Source organism: Mycteria americana, chromosome 3, assembly GCF_035582795.1.
Source record: "Mycteria americana isolate JAX WOST 10 ecotype Jacksonville Zoo and Gardens chromosome 3, USCA_MyAme_1.0, whole genome shotgun sequence".
Taxonomy (NCBI): domain Eukaryota; kingdom Metazoa; phylum Chordata; class Aves; order Ciconiiformes; family Ciconiidae; genus Mycteria; species Mycteria americana.
Genome location: NC_134367.1, coordinates 1,794,187 through 1,811,999, shown reverse-complemented (window position 1 = coordinate 1,811,999; position 17,813 = coordinate 1,794,187). Strand labels below are relative to the sequence as shown.

Below are 17,813 nucleotides of genomic sequence, written 5' to 3'. Positions count from 1 at the left end.
AGTCACCTCTTCATACCTGTTTTTTCCCTCTGGGCCAGTTTTAACCCAGTTTGACAGATGGGTTGGAGCCTCACAGATCCACGAATAGTTGGCTGCTTATTTTCACAGTATCTGGAAGAGCAGTAATGGTATCTGAAGGACAGGCTGCAGCGCGAGCTCAACCATGCTACAAGACACCACAGTAGCTACTCAAGACTGGAGCCAGATTTCAACAGTTCTGGAGCCTCAGGAGAAGGGATCGCTCTTGCTGTGTTTTACCAGCTGGTACCTGGAAGTCCGGGGTTTATCAGACACCTCCTTTTCCCCGAGAGGGCCGTTTGCCTCCCCAGCTGCCCTTCAGTGCGCAGGCAGGGCTGGCGCAAGTGGGTGGGCAGCTCCTGCCCACCTCGCCGCTGGCAAGCTCGGTGCTTTCGGGTTTCCCTCTTGCAGCACAAGCTGGTGGCTGCTGCATGCCACCCAGGCTGCGAATTTAGCCGTGCAAGGAGCTGGCTAGAAAAATGGAGGTTAAAGGAGGAATTGTGCTCGCTATCAGAGGGTTGCCACCTCCTGCTTTTGGCTGTGGCAGGAGATCTGGGCTCGATGGGAGCTGCCGTGGTACAAAGGTTCACAGCTGTACGGAGAGCAGGAGCCAAAGGGAGGTGGTAAGGAGCTGCAAAGTTTGTTTTACTCCCAGCGTCCTGGTACCGAGTCTGTGTTGGGTGTTTGGGTACCTCAGAGGTCCTGCAAGAAGAGCTGGAGCTGTGAGACTCGGTGCGATCACCATCTGGGTTTTTCTGTGTATTTGGGCAACTCCGGCTGGAATAAACGTCCACTCAGAGCAGTCGAGGCTGGGGTTTGCTTCTTTGCTGGGCTTTATGCACACAGTGGGTGACCAGCAACGGGAGGGCAGTGTGGTCATCGCACAAGGAGCCCATCCAGGGGCTCCGGCCACCGCGTTGGTGATGAACCAGACGCCGTTGGTGTAGAAAGTGTCGCAGGACTAGCCTGCAAACAGGTTTTGCCAGAGCTGCTCTGAGCAACTGGTCCAATTTGTCTTGGAAACACGAAGCAACACCTGACAAATTCTGCAAGTGCAGTATAAGCATCTGGCCACCTCCGTAACGGGCACCCGATTGAGATTCATCGCTGGGCATGAGGTCTTCCAGCTTCCTCTTAGAGGCAGCAGGAGAGGCAGGAGCATCGCAGGACTGGTTTAATGGATAGCCTGGAAGATGTGCCATAGCAGCTTGCAGCGAAGCCAGCTGCCAGAGGGTGGTCTGTGGGTGAGCTCAGTCTGGTCGGGAGGGATGGTGAAGGGATGTGCTGTGCTCAGGGAGGCCCCCTTGCATGGCCCAAGGACCTGTCATGGTTGCGTCCCGTCTTGCTGCTGTATTTGAACCATGTTCTGGGCTTCCCCTGTCCCCGTTCAGCACGCAGAGCCAAGATTGAGCCCCATCCCCAGAGGAGGGATGGGGACCACGGTAATCCTGGTGTGGGCAGTGCTGCATCCTGGTCTGTGCGCGGCTGGAGGAAGCCCTGCTCACCCCGGGAACTTCTGGGGTGATGTGAATATGCTTTGCAGGGTTGCTTTATTGTGTATTTATTTTCTGGAGCACATCGGTCTAATTTTGTATTCTCGTCCTGTCCCTCCTCCCTGGCCAGGACCAGCTGGGTCTGCGAGAAAGGCTGCGTTTGACACTGAGCCCACCCTGTACAAAGCCCAGCGCTCCCTCACGGGATATAAAGACCAGTTCAGGGCGAGGGAAGCCCACAAGCAGTGTCGGGGGAGATGCAGGGTGTTGCTGGCAGCCTTGGTCCTGCGGCAGCTGGGTCTTTGCTAGGAGGAGAGATGCTGGGAGCAGCCAACACCATCTAAAAATATCCCAAGGGTATTTTGGCTGTAAATTTTTTCTGCTTGTGTTGGCCAGGGCAGGAGGTTGGCATTTTGCTGGTGGGCACCCAGGCGGCTTGGGAGAGGGAAGGAGGAGGGGTGGCTGCGGGCCCGTGCTGCTGTCAGGGAGTGACCCTGGCCTCTGCCTGCTCCCAGGTACGTGTGCATTGCCATGGAGGCCCTGGACCAGCTCCTCATGGCCTGCCACTGTCAGAGCATCAACCTCTTCGTGGAGAGCTTCCTAAAGATGGTGGCAAAGCTGCTGGAGTCGGAGAAGCCCAACCTGCAGATCCTGGGCACCAACTCGGTGAGTAGGAGTGCAGCGGGGGGTGGCAGCACCCTGCTGACCCTGTCCTTGGTTTTCCACCCTGCCTGTTACCCCCACATCTCCGCACAGTGCCAGGGCAGGAAACCTTGGTGGGAAAGGACAGGGAGCGGCTGCAGGGGAGGATTTATGGTGTCCCCTCATGTGTCCTGCCATGCGTGAGGTTTCTGAGACCCCAGCTGTGCCGCCTGTGTGCTGTCCCTGCTGTTTGCTGTCTGTGACCAGTTGCTGGTCTCTGATCTCGGCTGCCATGCCTTCCCTCCCTTGAATTCATCTTTTCCTAAGTGAGCCTGAGGACACGGGCTGTCAGCGGTTTCGGACAATAGACCAACTTAGGAGGTGATCCCCATGGATTTTGGGAGCTCTTTGTGCTCGGAAAAGGGCTGGCTTAAACAGAGCTGCTGCTTGCAATAAATGGCGTAGCTGGACTGGGGATGTGTCGGTCAGAGACATAAAATGAAGGGAAAAGAGAAGCACGGATGAGCAAAGGTGATGTCCTCCCAGCAACCAAACTGCTAATCCTGGCTAGCAGCCACTTGTGCGTAGCCTTTCTGCTGGTTTTTACTGGGAACACTGGGTGTACCTGACACCTGGGCCTGTGAGGGCTCTGCCAGTGCCCTGTAGCTTGGCTTGGGCAAGCAGCATCTGCCCTTGCTGCTTTTTAAGAGGGGGTTTAGATGGAGCTGATCATCCTGTGGACTGGGTAGCTGTTCTCTCAAGTGCCTGGGAAATGCATAGACAGCTCAGCCCTAAGCTTTAATTCTCTGCCGTGTGTGACGGGGAGAGGGACGGTATTAATGTTTCTGCTGACGCCTCCCGGACGGGGCAGCACTGTGCCCCGTGATGCTTCTCTCCTCCAGGAGCCGGCACAGTCCCAGATGTGGGGTTGTAAATGCCTCCGCTGAAGCATGGGCAGCCGAGCAGAGACTTTTCATGCCCCGTTCTCCCTCGCAGCTAATTGCTCCCAGCTGAAAGTGATGTGAGCTGGCCATCGGCAAACCTATTAATCCACAGCCCTTGAAGAAGCAGGAGGATCGATCCCTCAGTTGAAACCCACTGCTGACAACAGCTTACCGTGGCATTTCAGTGCGGCGATGCCACTGTAAGCCCTGGGTATGCTGCAGGGGCTGCCTGAGAAAGCCCCTTGCAATAGGAGCAGGGTCTCCAGGCAGCACCCACATCCCTCCGCCCAAGGGCGGCCTAAGCTCTGTGGGAGACCGCAGAGGTGCCACTTGCTGTCCAAACTTCTTGAGATGTGCCGGAGCTGCCTGGATCTGTCCCCGTGGCAAGAAGCTGGGTCTCTTGCTAAGAAAACACCCTATGTTGCAGTGCAGCCCTGCCTGCAAACACATCCGATATCCCCTTCCCCAGCCCCCGAGCTGTTTGGGAAGCGTAGGGGTTGTCCCAGGGTCCAGAGGGACCTGGGGTGGAGGTAGGGTTTAGAGTTTAACTCAGCCAGCATCCCCCTCTCCGTGGCCGCTCTCTGGACACTCCTCAGGTCCTTGGATGGTTGGTGCCCAAGCAGAGCACTGCATCAGAGGGGCCACCGGCACATGGCATGGAGCTGAACCTCGACAGGAGCTGCCGGCATGGAGCCGGGGAGGGGACAGCCCTCACCGCAGAGGCTTCAGTGAACCGGCCCCAACACGGACATCCTTGAGCAGGAGGCATTGGGTCACGGCAAGATGGAACCCTGCCCCGAGTTTCCTGCCTGTGCGGAGCAAACCTCCCGTGTTCAGGCACCCACGGAGAGGAGGGATGGTCCTGAATCATGGATAGGTGTTTTCTTAGCGCTGCTGTCACTGCAGTCAGGAATCGGCAGCGGGTGTTTTAATGAGGAGTCCAGATCAGGAATGATGGTTTAGCCATGATTTTTTTTTGCCTTCTCGAGCGTGGCAGCATTCAGAGGGCAAATAGCACAGAAAACTTGTGGGCTTTTATAGAAAAGTGAGTAATGATAATGAGACACTTCTTCCTATATCTGCTAATGAGGAATGCGCCTCAGGCTTGTGCTTAATTAGAGGGTGCTGTCTCAAGCAATCTTCACAATAACGGAGCTGATGGCAAAGGCAGGAGGAGGTTGTTTATAGAAACCTGCTCCAAGTGAGTCATTCTCCGCGGTGTGAAATCGCGCCTGAAACACGTCTCCCTCCTCGCACAGAGCCAAGGTGTTGCTCTGCGGAGGGGCTGATCCCAGGGACCAGCCTGCCGGGCCCCACGGCCGCAGCGCTGGAGGCGGCAGCGAAAATCCGGAGTCCTGTGATCGCTATAACCCCATCCTATAATCCCCGGGGTGAACATATGGAGCTGCAGCTTAAATCCACTTTGGTTTCTCATCCTCGTTAGGCGGCTGCTGGGCAACCTCCCCGCTTTGGGTAGGAACCATCTAATTTCCAGCTCGATGTCATTCCCATTTTATTTTTCCTCGAACCAACATTGATCTTTCATTTAAACAGCTCTTCCCCCGCCTTGATGTTCCTCTTCTGATGTATTTATGTCTGATGTATTTATAGGTGGCAGTGTTATCCCTTCCCAGCCGTTGTTTTGCTTCTCTAAGGCAGCCGCGCTCCTCGCGTTTCCCCTGCGCTTGCTCCCTGCTCATCCCAGCCGTGTTTCAGCTGGAGCTTGTCGGCTTCAAGCACGGGAGCCCCAAGCTGCCCAGCCCCGCACCCCTTCAAACCACAGCGGAAATAGTGTTGCATTTCAATGTTTTAAACTGTTTTCTCAGTCGAAATATGGCATGAAGCTGCACAGCAGCTTTTCAGCTGGGATGCGGTGCCTATTAGTGAAAATAAGTTGCTTTCCCTGAAGGTTTGATGCCTCCTTTCCTGCCGGCCGAGCTCTCGCTGGGTCATTTCCATGCGTCCTGGTGCTGCTTTTTGCCACTGGGCAGCGGGACCGGAGTGGGCATCCCCTGTAATTGCCGCATGGTACAGCACCCTTGTCGGGGCAGCCAAGTCTTGGAAAAATGCAATAGTCTGAGCAAGTAGCAGAGTCCTAAAAATGTCCCGTTGACAGGACAGGGAGGCTTTGAGGCTGATTTTTCTCTGTTCTTGGCTGCTTTTTATAAGTTCTGGCCCTGCCGGAAGCTGCAGGCTGAAAATGGTTGCAGAGGGGGCAGCTGCCTCCAGCTGTTGGCAGATGTGAACACTGCGCTGCATCCAGTGTCACCGGGCACAGTGGCACTGCGCGGGGATGTCTGTCCCCCGAGGACAGAGGCCGGCAGGGCTCGCTGTGCCTGACAGCCGGCTGGGGAAGCTGCCCTCGGGGCAGGGAGCTGAACCGCTGGCATGGATGGGTGGGCTGGCCATCTCCAGGGCCTCGACAGCTTCAGAATAAGGAACGCTGATGAGGTGGTCCTGTTTGGTTGCCTGATGGCACAAACGAGCTGCCATCCTCCGCGTGGGTGTGGGGTTGATACCTGCAGATACTGGCTGCGGAGAAGCTGTTTCCTTCCTTTCTTTCACGATTCTTCTTGGCCACGGGACGCTTGGGACGGCTCTCCCGGAGCTGCCACAGGGAGCCCCGTTACTATTCCTCGCTCTGCATCCTGCCCTCTCCTCCGGTTGCACGTGGAGTTGCCATGAGCTTAAAAAAAACCTACTTTGTGCTCTGCCTGGTACAGAGGTTTCTTATATAACAGCCTTGCATTTTTCTGGTGAGTAAGAGCCGTTTATCGGTTGGAGCCGGTCCCTGCACCCTGGGAACAGTTCCTGGTGGGGCTGAGCCGGCTCCTTCACTTGCGCAGAGCCAGCCTTTGCAGCTGACGTTATTAATAGCCTGGCGCAGCGGGTGCATCCTAATCGGCGCCGGTATGATGTGCTGGGACGGGCAGGCTGGCTTTGCCAGCTGTGGAGGGGCACCAGTGAGCCGTTTGCCCGCTGCTTTCCTGGCGGGGCTGGATGCCAGCAAATGCAGAAAGCAAGAAGTGAGAAAAGCCTGCAGATAGGGTTGGGGTAAAGAAGGAGCTCCCGTGCAGCATGGCTTCTCCAGCGGGTGCTGAGCACCCTTAAGAAATGCCGGGCGGACAGGTAAACCCTTGAAGGTAGGTTAGGTCCTCCCAGCTGGAAGAGGAACCCAGTGGTCCTGATGCCTTGGCCCAGGACAGCTTGCCCGAGTGACGTGGGATTGCTCGGTGTGACCGCAGAGCTTCGTACCACGCTGTCGTAAGCGATGAGGCTGCACCGGCATCGGCACCGCATCGTTGCTCTCCTGGTGTTGCTGGGTAGCGGTTAACAGCTGGGGTGGTTCGGGGAATTGCTCGGACAGGGAGCATTCTCTCCCGTCATTGCATGCCCATGCAAATGGCCTCAGCTTTCCCAGCGTGCGGAAGCAGGTGCAGCACAGGAACACAAAAGCAGCCAGCAGATTTCTCTGCCTAAAATCTCGGCAAGCAGCTGCTTATGCCCTTGCTCCCAGCGGGGAGATAAAGCACGGGGACTTCGTGGCACGATGCTTGTCCCAGGCCAAGGATAAACCTCATCCGTCCGCAGCACCGGGCGCTGTTGGGTGGATAGGGGCTGAATGCTCTGTATGTTCCAGCCAGGAGCTGATGCCTTGGATTTTGTGGCAGCTCTTGTGCTATTGAGGTTTTATTTATTTTTCCTTTTTTAAAGCTACCCCTGTCAGCACGACCGGATGCGTTGAGGTTCCCCCTTCCTGCCCGACCCTTTGTTCCCATCTTTTCACGAATAAGTTTCAGAATTCAGAGGAAAGCTTGAAAACATGTTTATCCTTTCTTCCTGCTTAATTCTCTCCCTGAAAGCTTAAAAGCCAGATCTGTTGGTCAGCTGGCATTTCTGGCAAGCTCCGCGCCTGTTGGCACGGCCATGCCGTAAGGGAGCGATGGGACCTCATGCTGCTGGGTGCTGCAGGCGAGATCTGGAATGTGGTTAAGAACCTGCTTGCAGTTGGTTTCTCCGCTGGCATTTCCAAGGCTGTTTTCACCCCTGCAGCAGCGTTTGGGAAATGTTGGCCAGGTTTTGTGCTGTCTGGGAGGATGGAAAGAAGTTGGGGGCAGATTCATCTCCTGTTACTGGTGTGTGCTGCATATTAGGGATCCCTAACTCAGAGCCTCGTTGCACCTCTAAATGCATTTTACAGGGATCACTGGGGCTTGTGGTGAGGTTTGCAGCATCTGCAGCCAGGCCAGGGTGCTGATGGAGCTCGGTGGGACAGTATGATGGCACGGTCCCGCTTGGGGACCCCGTGTCCTGGTTACAGCTGGGGAGCCTGACTTGTCATCTGACGCGGATGGAGTGAGAGTGCACTTCACTCGCAAGAGAGAAGTGAAAATACAGTTGATTGATACAGAACAGGGAGTTAACAAAGTTCAATGCGACAGTGGTTTAACAAGATTTGATGGCAAGGTATGCTTGATCATTTACTGCAGAGAGGACAGGGTCAGACAAAACTGTCAGGGAGACCCTCCCGTTGAGTCATGAGGTTCGGAAAAGATCCCCTTGCTTCCTAAACTCCTTCTCAGAGAGGAGTCTAGGTGCGGCTGGATCCAGTCCTAGTCCCGGACTTGGTCAATGGTTCATGTCTAAAGGATTATATGTGTGCAATCAATCCTTTATATCACTTAGCTAAGATTTCAAAGTTTAGCATGCTATTAGTCGCTTACTGAGGATCTGTTGCGGCAAGGAATCTCTCGACCTCGAGGAGTAACCTTGAGAGGCGTCCCTGCTCCAGGGGAGATCCTGGCGTGCAGCCCGCTGCCGTGCAGGAGAGCTCCAAGGGCTCTTGGGCTGCTCACTATTTATGGGGGTAAGATGATTGACCCATAGTCATATTTGCATCGGTTTCTTCGGTGGGCGCATTGCATGATAGCCCTAGGCTATTGTGGTTTTATCTGTCTCCCGAATCCACTTTGAGCCAGATGCATCCATTACAATCACCACTGGTGGTTATCACCTAAGCAGGGTTGCAGGAGATAAAGGTCGGGGACGGGGGAAGCACACAGTCACATCGTCCCAAGTACACGCCGAGCTGCTGTAGTGAAGAGCCCTGGGTCACACTTCTGAAGCCCACAAATATTTGCTGGTTTGGAGAGGAATTTTAAGAATATTTTTGTTGTCATGCCCTCTGGGCTGACCCCCTCTTTCTTCTCTCCCAGTTCGTGAAGTTTGCCAACATCGAAGAGGACACCCCATCTTATCACCGCAGCTACGACTTCTTTGTCTCCCGCTTCAGTGAGATGTGCCACTCCAGCCACGACGACCTGGACATCCGGACAAAGTGAGTGCCGCGAGCGGGGTGTCCCTGGCCCCGCTGGCTCTGCGAACGCGTTCCCTGTGCCTCCAGCCTCTGCCTTCCCTGGAGAAGCCCCTGCTTTTGGGGACAGGTTGACTGCTTTGTGCTGTGATGGAGATGCACAGTGATTTCCCCAGAGCTGGGCACATTCAGGCTGCTGTTCTTTACCCGCCCTTATTTTCCAAGCATTAAACCCCGCTGACTATATGGGAGGATGAAACAGGAGCCTAGAAAACACAGTGCGGCTCATATCCAGCCTCTGTTGCTGTGTGGGATGTTGCATGCAGTATGACACCTGTGTGAGAGAAGTTGGTTTGCATGTGCTGTCCTGAGAGCAGGGCCAGCTGAGCTCAGGCATTGGCTCGCTCTGCCCACGGCCGATGGCAGGACGAGGAACAAATATGCCCTTGGGCTTCCAACTTCTTTTCTTTGGGGAAAAATGTGAGCAGGTACCACCTGCAGTCTGCCCGTCGCAGGGCTGCCTCAGTGCATCCTCAAGCATTTCTCACCTTTGCTCCAGGGCCATGGCCCGCAGACAGCTGCAGCTCGGAGCGGGAGGCAAGGAAATGATCCTGGCCCCAAAATGATGACGATGATAACGATGATAACGATGATAACGATGGGAAGAGACCCTCCACTCTTAGCAGAATGAATGTTCACTCAAAAACTGCCTCCTGCAGCCGTGTGGTCTGTTATTTTCCACGTTTAAAGGCGGTTACATCTCTCTAGACAGCATCGAGGACTGATTTGCTTTGCTGTGATGGGAAATGTACCCCAGGGGGATTAATTACGACCAAAGCAGACAGATTAATGTTGTTTACTGCTGCCAAGGCCAGGCCTGTCGGTGGTGTATTTAAAAAGACCCGGCGCTTGAAATGGCCCTGTGAGGCACCGATGGCGTAGCGCCTGTGGCTCTCGCCAGGAAGCTCCGGGCAGGAGGCCGCTGCTGCCAGAGACAAGTTTTAAGCAGAGCCCAGATGTCAGGCAGCATTTCAGCACATTGTGTGGTGCTGTTCCTGGAGCTGCTGTACCAGGGACTAGTTGCCTTGCAGAGGGGCGAACCCCTGAGGTTCGCCACTTCTCGCAGAGGCTTGTCTCTGAGGCCCAGGCTTGCCTCCTTTTACCGCTGCAGACTCACAGGTGGGTTTTTTTCCTTAACAAGAAAATAATGCAGAAGGCTCATTATTTCCACTTGACCTTCAGGGCACTGGTGACGCTGGCTAAATTGCATTGGAGACTGGAAAGACAGAAATTTCGGCATCTCCTGTAATTAAAAAGGAGCAGGCTGTTTTCCTGGGGCCTGCTCAATGCGCCTCCCTCAAGAATTGTGTCTTGGTCAGATTATTGCCTTGATTAGATCTGCAAAATGTGTTAGGGAGACCTCAGAGCAGGTTATTTAATGCATTTATTTCTGCAGATAAGCACGTGCTATCTTTCTTGGGCATTAGCAGTGGGTGTTGAGGGGCTGGTTTCAGACCTGGGAATCCTGCTGTGTAGGGAGATTTTTATTGATGACTTTATTGTAGACTGGAGCAGAGTCAGGATCTTTGGTCCCGGAAAGGACATAGGTGTCAAAAAGCATCTAAGTTTCCCTAGCACCCAGCATCCCCATGGGCACAGCACGGCTCTGCAGCTGCTGGGAAGGAGGGAAGTGGGAAAACCCTCCCTGCATGCTGCAGCTGGAGAGCAGAGACCTCCCAGCTCCAAAACCAATCCTTCGGAGAGGCCAGGCTTGCTGGTGCCACCTCTCCATCTCGGGTAGCGCGTGCCGGGGAGATGAGTGGCTGCTGCTTGCCTGGGGGCCTCCCGGGAAAGACGGTGGATGGGAGCCGGCTGCTGCTGCCAGGACGATTTTAGCTGGTTCAGAGCCTTTCCCTCTCGCGTCTGTCAGGCTGCGGGAAGCCACGTCTCTCACGGATGCGAGGCAGAAGGATTGCCCTGGGGTATACCAGGCCTGGAGCTGGGAACTGGGGCATCGCCTGCAGGAACCCTTCCAGCAGCGCAGATAGCGGTGTCTTCTCTCCAACTTCTTGCGCAGTTTCACCCGTTTATATATATGTAAATAAATGTAAAATAACGTATGCTATATAGATATGTAGCATTTTGGTGTCAATTTGTTTCCCAGGATCCGGATGTCTGGCATTAAAGGCCTGCAAGGGGTGGTGAGGAAGACGGTGAATGACGAGCTCCAAGCCAACATCTGGGACCCGCAGCACATGGACAAAATCGTGCCCTCGCTGCTCTTCAACTTACAGCACGTGGAGGAGGCCGAAAGGTGAGTGCTTGCCACTGCCATCACCCCTCTGCTCCGCCAGCGGCTTCAGGGCCCCGGGGCTGCTTTTGGCAAGGTTTTTGCAGGGCAGAGGCGTTGCAGGCTGATTTGTGCCTGCAGCTCGTGAAAAATGTGGCGAGTGGCCAGAGGGGAAACCCTGCGAGTACCTCACCGAAGGATGCCGCTGGTGGCAGGAGCTCTGCCTGCCACCCGGTGCCATGAAGGTTATTGCTGTCTTGGTCACTGCAGGGCACGGTGGCTCCGGTGGAGCAGAGAGCTCTCTGCGCCGTCCCTGCAGTTAAGGCACGCTGTTTGCAAAGGCTCTGAGCTGCCTGTTCGAGTGGGTTGACCTCTGTGAGGGATTCCTGCTTAAATGCTACCTAAGCAGTTACTTTAAAGCCAGGCAAGAGGAATCTCAGGAACTGAAATACAGCTTTGCTCGCTGTCCCTCCATTCTTCCGGCGTAACCCCCCGCCAGCTGCGTGCTTCCCACCAGCTGGGTGTTCGAAGGGGAGTTGCTTAGCTGAGAAGAGCAGAGCAGAGAAGCAGGCGTTAATTCCTCCTGGGGTTTTCCTTTTGAAGGTTGAGAGAGATGTATCAGCCTTGGGAAGCTGGCTTCTGGCCAGATGCCTTTTCCCTTTTTCTTGTAAACTGAAGCATCAAGGTGGAAAAAGCATTCACGGTGTTTGTGTGATGCCAAACAGCTCGAGTGTGGAAAAAGGGGATGGATTTCCTCTGGGGTGTGCATGTTCAGGGTGACTTGTGCCGGGCCGTGACTGCTTTGCTCTTCCTCCCCCGGGAGGCTGTGTCCACCCTGGGAGGACGTTATGTCCTGTGTCCTCACTGATAAGATCCTTCCCTCCCAGCACTGAGCACTGTGATCGTCCTCCCAGTCCCAGGGACACGGGGGCTGTCCCCGCTGCCTGGCACAGCCTGGCACTGCAGGCGAGGCCATCCTGGCACGTCCCCTTCCCCTGTGATCCGTGCACCCGTGCTGCTCTCTGATCTGGCTCAAATCCAGCAGCGCGTTATCGCTGGGCTCTGCTGGGATGGAGCTACCCCATCTGGTTTTTGGCTGCTGTGGGGTGGCTGCGGGCTGTGCGAGGGGTAGCCCACGGCCCTGTGCAGCGGCAGGCGCGGGCAGATGGCAGGACCATTTTGCTCCAGCCTTCCCTGGCCGGGCTCTGTGCCTCTTCTCCCCCACTGCTGCCGCACACTCAGTGCTGCTCTCATCGCCCTCCTCTGCTTTCACAGCCGCTCCCCCTCCCCGCTGCAAGCCACCGAGAAGGAGAAGGAGAGTCCTACGGAGCTGGCGGAGAGGTGTCTGCGGGAGCTGCTGGGCCGAGCGGCATACGGCAACATCAAGAACGCCATCAAACCCGTCCTCATGTAAGTCATGCATCCCTCATTTTTGGCACAAGGGAAACTGAGGCACGGGGAAACAGCCAATGTGGGCCAGAGCTGGGGTGAAGGCATGAGCTCTTCTGGCTCCCCTTGGCAAAGTACTGGAGATGGGGACTGGGTTTCAGGCTGAGCTCTCATTTTTGGATGCAGTGAGGAAGATGGCATGGGCTAGGTACCTGTCGCTGAGAAAAGTCACCCCGGAGAGGAGTTCATGTCCCTGCCCTCGCCTGCAGCGTTTGCTCCCTGCTGCTTCTGGCCATCCCTGGTGCTTGGTGCTGCTTTGCACCCCTGCAGGGTTTGGGGGACCGACAGTTACTTTCCCCTCTCTTTCCACCTCTTCCCCAGCCACCTGGATAACCACTCGCTCTGGGAGCCGAAGATCTTTGCCACGTGCTGCTTCAGGATCATCATGTACTCGATCCAGGTGGGGAGCTGGCGGGACTCTGGCCGGCAGCGCTGGTTGGGGATGCTCATGCATGCTTGGGAGCACCCGCGTCTGCCTCCACGGCTGGGCTGAGTCAGAGCCGCCGTCGCATTGCCGCATCCTGGCAGTGCCGAGTCCGAGCGCTCGCAATGAGTTTGGCCACGAAGCGCGCCCCAAAACTGGCTGGAAACGGACACAGTCCGGGTGTACGGCAGCGTGGGCTGGGAGCCCCGCGGATACGCGGGGAAATGGCTGATAGGCGTTAGTTAGCCTGGCTGTGTGCCAGCCGTGCGTGTTTTAGGATGCTGCACGTGGAGCTTGTGTCTCAGTCCCGGGAGCGATTCCCTCCCTTTCAGCGGAAAGCAAAGCCCTGCTGAATCAGACGAGGCTAGCTAGCGGCGCGCTGTGAAACGCTCCGAAGGAAGCAGTTGGGCTCTGATGGAAAGCTGCCTCTTTTCGGGCTGCTGCTGTGTAAATCAACCCAAGTTCCTTGTCCCTGCAGAAAAGGAGAGGGGCTGTCTGGGGTGAAACATGCCCCGGGCAAACGGGGTGTCACGGCAGCGCAGCATCCCTGTCCTTAGACATGGGGATGCTGAGAGACAGACCCTGCCAGGCTCTTCCCTTCTCACTGGGGGCCATGGAAATGCAGTTTAGGTAAACCCCAAAGTGATGGGAAAAGCTCCATCCTTTCTTTTTCCACGTGGATCTCAATGAAACTCCCTTTGCCTGGGTCCCTGCATGCTCTTGGGCACGGTGCTGCCTTCCCACCCTGCTCCCACTCTGCTGGGGCTGTCCCAGACCTGCTGCCCCACTTCACTCCCTTGGGAGTTTGCTTCGCTTTTGGACTCGGCCAAGGTCTGCTTGGAGAACTCTTACAGTGAAAAGCAGATCGCCGCCCCCTGCTCTCGTTTCTTGTTTTTAATCCTGTAAACTGCCTAAACCCCTTTACAGCGCTACTAGATTTTATAAAATCCTGTTAATGCATATTGGAGGTATAAGGTCACAATAACTCAGCAGGACCCTTTTGAAGTATAGACGTGTTTGGGAAACCCTGGCAAAAACCAAATCCCTTCTCCCTGAAATCCCCAGGATTGTCACCATTTCGTTAGATCTGTACAGCTCTTTAGATCATTTTTCCTGTGCAAATTGCTCCAAGCTCTTGCTCAGTCATGTAAAACAGGCTTCCTCCAGGTGCCTCCTCTCATTTTGCATCCAGAGCTGTCTCGGAAAGAGCCGGGCAGACTCTTGGTGCAGCCAGGCACGTGTGCAGGATTCATCCCCGGTAGCCCTGTGGGTTACAGAAAGGGGCTGTCACCTCGTGCATGCAGCACCCGTGCTGATGCTGGCGTTCTCCTTCCAGCCGCAGCACTCCCATCTTGTGATCCAGCAGCTCCTGGGGCACCTGGATGCCAACAGCAAGAGCGCAGCCACTGTGCGCGCGGGCATCGTGGAGGTCCTCTCAGAGGCAGCGGTGATCGCAGCCTCCGGATCTGTTGGTAAGTGGATACATTTATCCTCTCCATCCATCCCTTCACCCTTTTATTGCAGCGGGAGAGGTGCCGGAGCTTTGGGCTGGGCTCTGGCGTGTGCCCAAGTGTGAGCTGGTGTTGGAGGATCCAGCCTGGAGCATCCAGGGGTGCTGGGGATCTGTTCTGTGCCATTTCAGCGCTCCCAAGAGCAACACCCATGCCCACATGCAGTGACCTAATCCTAGAAGGCTGAATGCAATGCCTGCCTTTGCCTTCGTGGCCGGGGGCAAAGGGATTTTCGGGGGCTTGCTGTGAATATGCTGAGCTGATGGTGCTCCCGGAAGGACATTTCTCTCCTGTCTTGACTGGGGGAGCTGGTGGGGGTTAAAAGTCACTTTGTGTCTGGCCAAACTGTTTTTCAACCTGTTTATGGGGTGGTGGGAGGTATAAACCACACTATTCTGGGGGAAACTACAGCCTCCATCTCCGTGGGGAAAACTGCTTCTCTCCTCCGGCGATGCTCCACCGTCTCTCCCCTCTCGCCACCCCAGGCCCCACGGTGCTGGAGGTGTTTAACACCCTGCTACGGCAGCTGCGGCTCAGCATTGACTACGCGCTGACGGGGAGCTACGACTGCGCCGCTGGCGTCAGCACCAAGATCATCAAGGAACATGAGGAGAGGATGTTCCAGGAGGCCGTCATTAAAACCATAGGTGGGATATCCTGCGGTGCCCGGCGTAGGTTGTGCTGGTGGGTGACCCCCTGCGCAGCGGGTTTCTGCCTTGTGCATCTGCAGGATTATCTGGGCTGAAACAAAGTCGCTCTCCTCCTAAAAGCGGTGATGGGAAATGAGATTTATCTGTTGCGGCATGCTGCAAGCGTGGCGGCGGGTTATCGGCAGGTGGCATTGCAACCCCAGCCGTCCCCGGCAGAGCTGCTGTGCGCAGGCAGAGTCCGTGTTTCTCCCTGGGTAGGAGACCCTGAGGAAGGGAAGGAGAGGAGGGAAAGAGGGCAGGCGCTAGCCCGCTGCAGCCGCTGAGGATGGGGATGCACCAGCCCTGAAAAAGGAAGGGGTAGAGGCAGGGGTTGGCATCTCTCAGCCTCGCCCCACCTGGGAGGTGTTTTGATGGGTCTTGAAGCACCCCGAAGGTAAAGCTGCCTGCGGGTACCGGATCCAGGCAGGCGTTGTATCCCAGCCTGGCTATGAGGGTCTGGCAGCTGGCTTGGAGTGGGGCAGGCGGGCAGACCCCACGGCTCTGGGCGCTTCTGGGGGCGGTGGGCTGCGCCTCGCACGCTGCCAGCTCGCTCTTGTCCCCGCAGGGTCCTTCGCCAGCACGCTGCCCACCTACCAGCAGTCTGAGGTGATGGTCTTCATCATGAACAAGGTGCCGCTACCATCCTTGCAGCAGTCCATCGAGGCTGGCAAAGCCGGGTGAGAACGGGTGCCTTCCTCCCTCCTCTTGCTCCCCCCTGCCCTGCTCTCCCTGCCGCTGTCCCGTGTGCGGTGGTGTAAGGCTTTGAATTGGGGCTGAAAGTGCTGGGGAGCTCCTGAAACCGTTCCCACCTTGAGGTGGCCTTTGGGGACAGAGTGGGACGTGGGCGCATTATTGGAAAGGCTGAGCATCGAGGGCTTCCACCGAAGACCAAGGGAAGCTGTGCAATGTGAGATCCTTGTTTCAAATGCTTTGCTGTCTGCTGCAAATGTGGTGACAAGGACCCCTTGAAACACCGGAGCATCGAGGAGGAAAGGTGTTTACAGGCAGTGGTGCTGCAGTTGAACTCTGCATTTCTTTGGGGTACTTGCTGAGAAATTCAGCCGTCAGGAGCTCGGTCCTGGGGGGTCATCCAAAACTAGCCAGGAACTAAAAATAATATTCAGGGGAGTGACTCTCAGGGCAGCGAGGTGGCCGCTGGTGAGTGAGGGCTGCTGGGGGCTTTTGAGAAGCTCACGTATGGCTTCGTGGGACTGGCTGCTCGTCGCTGCCTCCCACCGCTGGCGCGTGGCCCCTCTGAGCTGCCTCTGAGCTTTTATTAACACTGAGCGGGAGGTGGTATTTATACCCGGTGGTGGAGGAAGAGAAGGAAGGGAAAACACCCAAACAACATAATTGCTTAAGAAGTGTGGGAACAGACCATGAGAGAGCTATTTGGAGCGAGGGTATCAGCGCTGAAACATGTAGGTAAGGAGCAAACAGATTTTCATGCTATATTTATCTTCAAAGTACGGTCGGGCTCTTCCCACTTGTCTCTGATGGGAGAGAGACTTTGCCGGCTGATAGGAGACACGCTCTGCTCCTCGCTCACACGGGGGTAATTCCTGACGCCTGCGTTCAATCCCGATTCACACGGTGGGAGACCCGCTGGGTGCCGTTTGGCCAGGGCAGCTTTTCTTGCTGCAGGAGCAGAATCGGGCTCATAGCCCCAGGATGGCAGTCACTTCTCAGTGCTAGGCTGGCTGCGCCAGGCTGTTTGTCACTGCTCCTTTATCAGCTCGTGAGCTTCCTCCGGGAGAGTTTTTAAGTCTCATCTGACGCTGTGTGAAGGATGGTGCTTGCTCTGGGTGTGTAGGTGAACCGGGAGCTTGCAGAGGAGCTGCAGCCTGCAGTTTGGCTTATGGGGATGCTGCCATTTGTGGTGTGGCTCAGTCCCTGGGCAGAGGTAGGCAGCATGTCATGGGTGACAGGACAGCCTGGAAATCCCTTGGGAGCTCGGTGTCCCCTTCCAGTACAGGGCTAGGAAAGACTGAGTGCAGACAGTAGAGATATTTCCTCTTTTTTGCATTAAAAAAAACCCCCACGTTGCTGAAGTGGAAGCGTGGTTCATGGTGGCTTTGCAAGAAGCGAGACGTGAGCGAGGAGCGGGGAGACCTTCATGGACAGGAGGGCTTGGGCTTCGGCTTGCCAATTTTCATCTGCTTAAAAGTGAGGAGCCTGTTCAGAGCCGGTACCCGACATTCCTCGAGAGCCGCTGTGGGATGGGCATATCCAGAGGGTAGTTCAGCATCCTGAGCTCAGCTTGCGCCTGCCTGGAGATGCGAGTGCTGCCTTGTTTCTGGTGCCTATGGCAGGAATATCATACTTTGATATTCATCATTCCTTTAGCAGCCTTTTTGCTGGCTGTTAAATCTGGAGCTCATTTGCTGGAGACCTTTACAGCATGGCTGTTTGCAGTGGTGACTCTTGGGAAACTGGTCCTGCCCTTTCTGAGGCTTTTCCATCCTTTGGGTATGGAAGGAGGGGGGTTTTGTTTTCACTTGGATTTTACCATTTGTTTCTTCTCTCCGTGACAGGGAGAACCGGAACCGGCTGACACAGATAATGCTTCTGAAGTCCCTCCTCCAGGTATGGGAGTGTCACCATGTCACCATCCCCGCAGGAATGTCCGCCCATGAGACATGTGGGGCCCCCAGCTGCTGGCATGGGGGAGCTGAGCTTGGGAACCCTCTCCCCCAGGCTGGTTTAGGAAGAGCTCAAGCTGTACTTAGTCTTCTCTGCTTGCATCCCCTCTTTCTTGGTCTGTTTTAACCCCCCTCAAGTGACACTGTCATGTTGCCTCCCTTTTTCTTTGATGCTCGCAGGTCTCTGTGGGCTTCCAGTGTAGTAACATGCTCACGGCACTTCCCAGCGCCTTCCTGGACAGGCTGCTCTCCGCAGCCCTTATGGAGGATGCTGAGATCCGTCTCTTTGTCCTCGAGATCCTGATCAGCTTCATCGATCGCCACGGGAACCGACAGAAATTCTCCACCATCAGGTATATCCCAGGGGCTCCCCAACAGGGCTGGGACCTGCAGACCC

The 17,813-nt window shown here is 55.8% G+C and overlaps 1 protein-coding gene across 5 annotated transcripts in view; it reads left to right on the top strand.

Moving 5' to 3' along the window:
• The window catches only part of EFR3B (EFR3 homolog B), a 49,484-nt gene that overhangs the window by 23,297 nt on the left and 8,374 nt on the right, over positions 1–17,813 (top strand). For all 5 annotated transcript variants that reach the window (XM_075497621.1, XM_075497623.1, XM_075497622.1 and 2 more), the window contains 10 exons: positions 2,027–2,177; positions 8,314–8,435; positions 10,576–10,725; positions 11,977–12,111; positions 12,472–12,550; positions 13,911–14,046; positions 14,571–14,732; positions 15,340–15,451; positions 17,309–17,360; positions 17,597–17,769. In XM_075497621.1, coding sequence (XP_075353736.1) covers positions 2,027–2,177; positions 8,314–8,435; positions 10,576–10,725; positions 11,977–12,111; positions 12,472–12,550; positions 13,911–14,046; positions 14,571–14,732; positions 15,340–15,451; positions 17,309–17,360; positions 17,597–17,769 — 1,272 coding nt within the window. The remainder of the gene's footprint in view (positions 1–2,026; positions 2,178–8,313; positions 8,436–10,575; positions 10,726–11,976; positions 12,112–12,471; positions 12,551–13,910; positions 14,047–14,570; positions 14,733–15,339; positions 15,452–17,308; positions 17,361–17,596; positions 17,770–17,813) is intronic.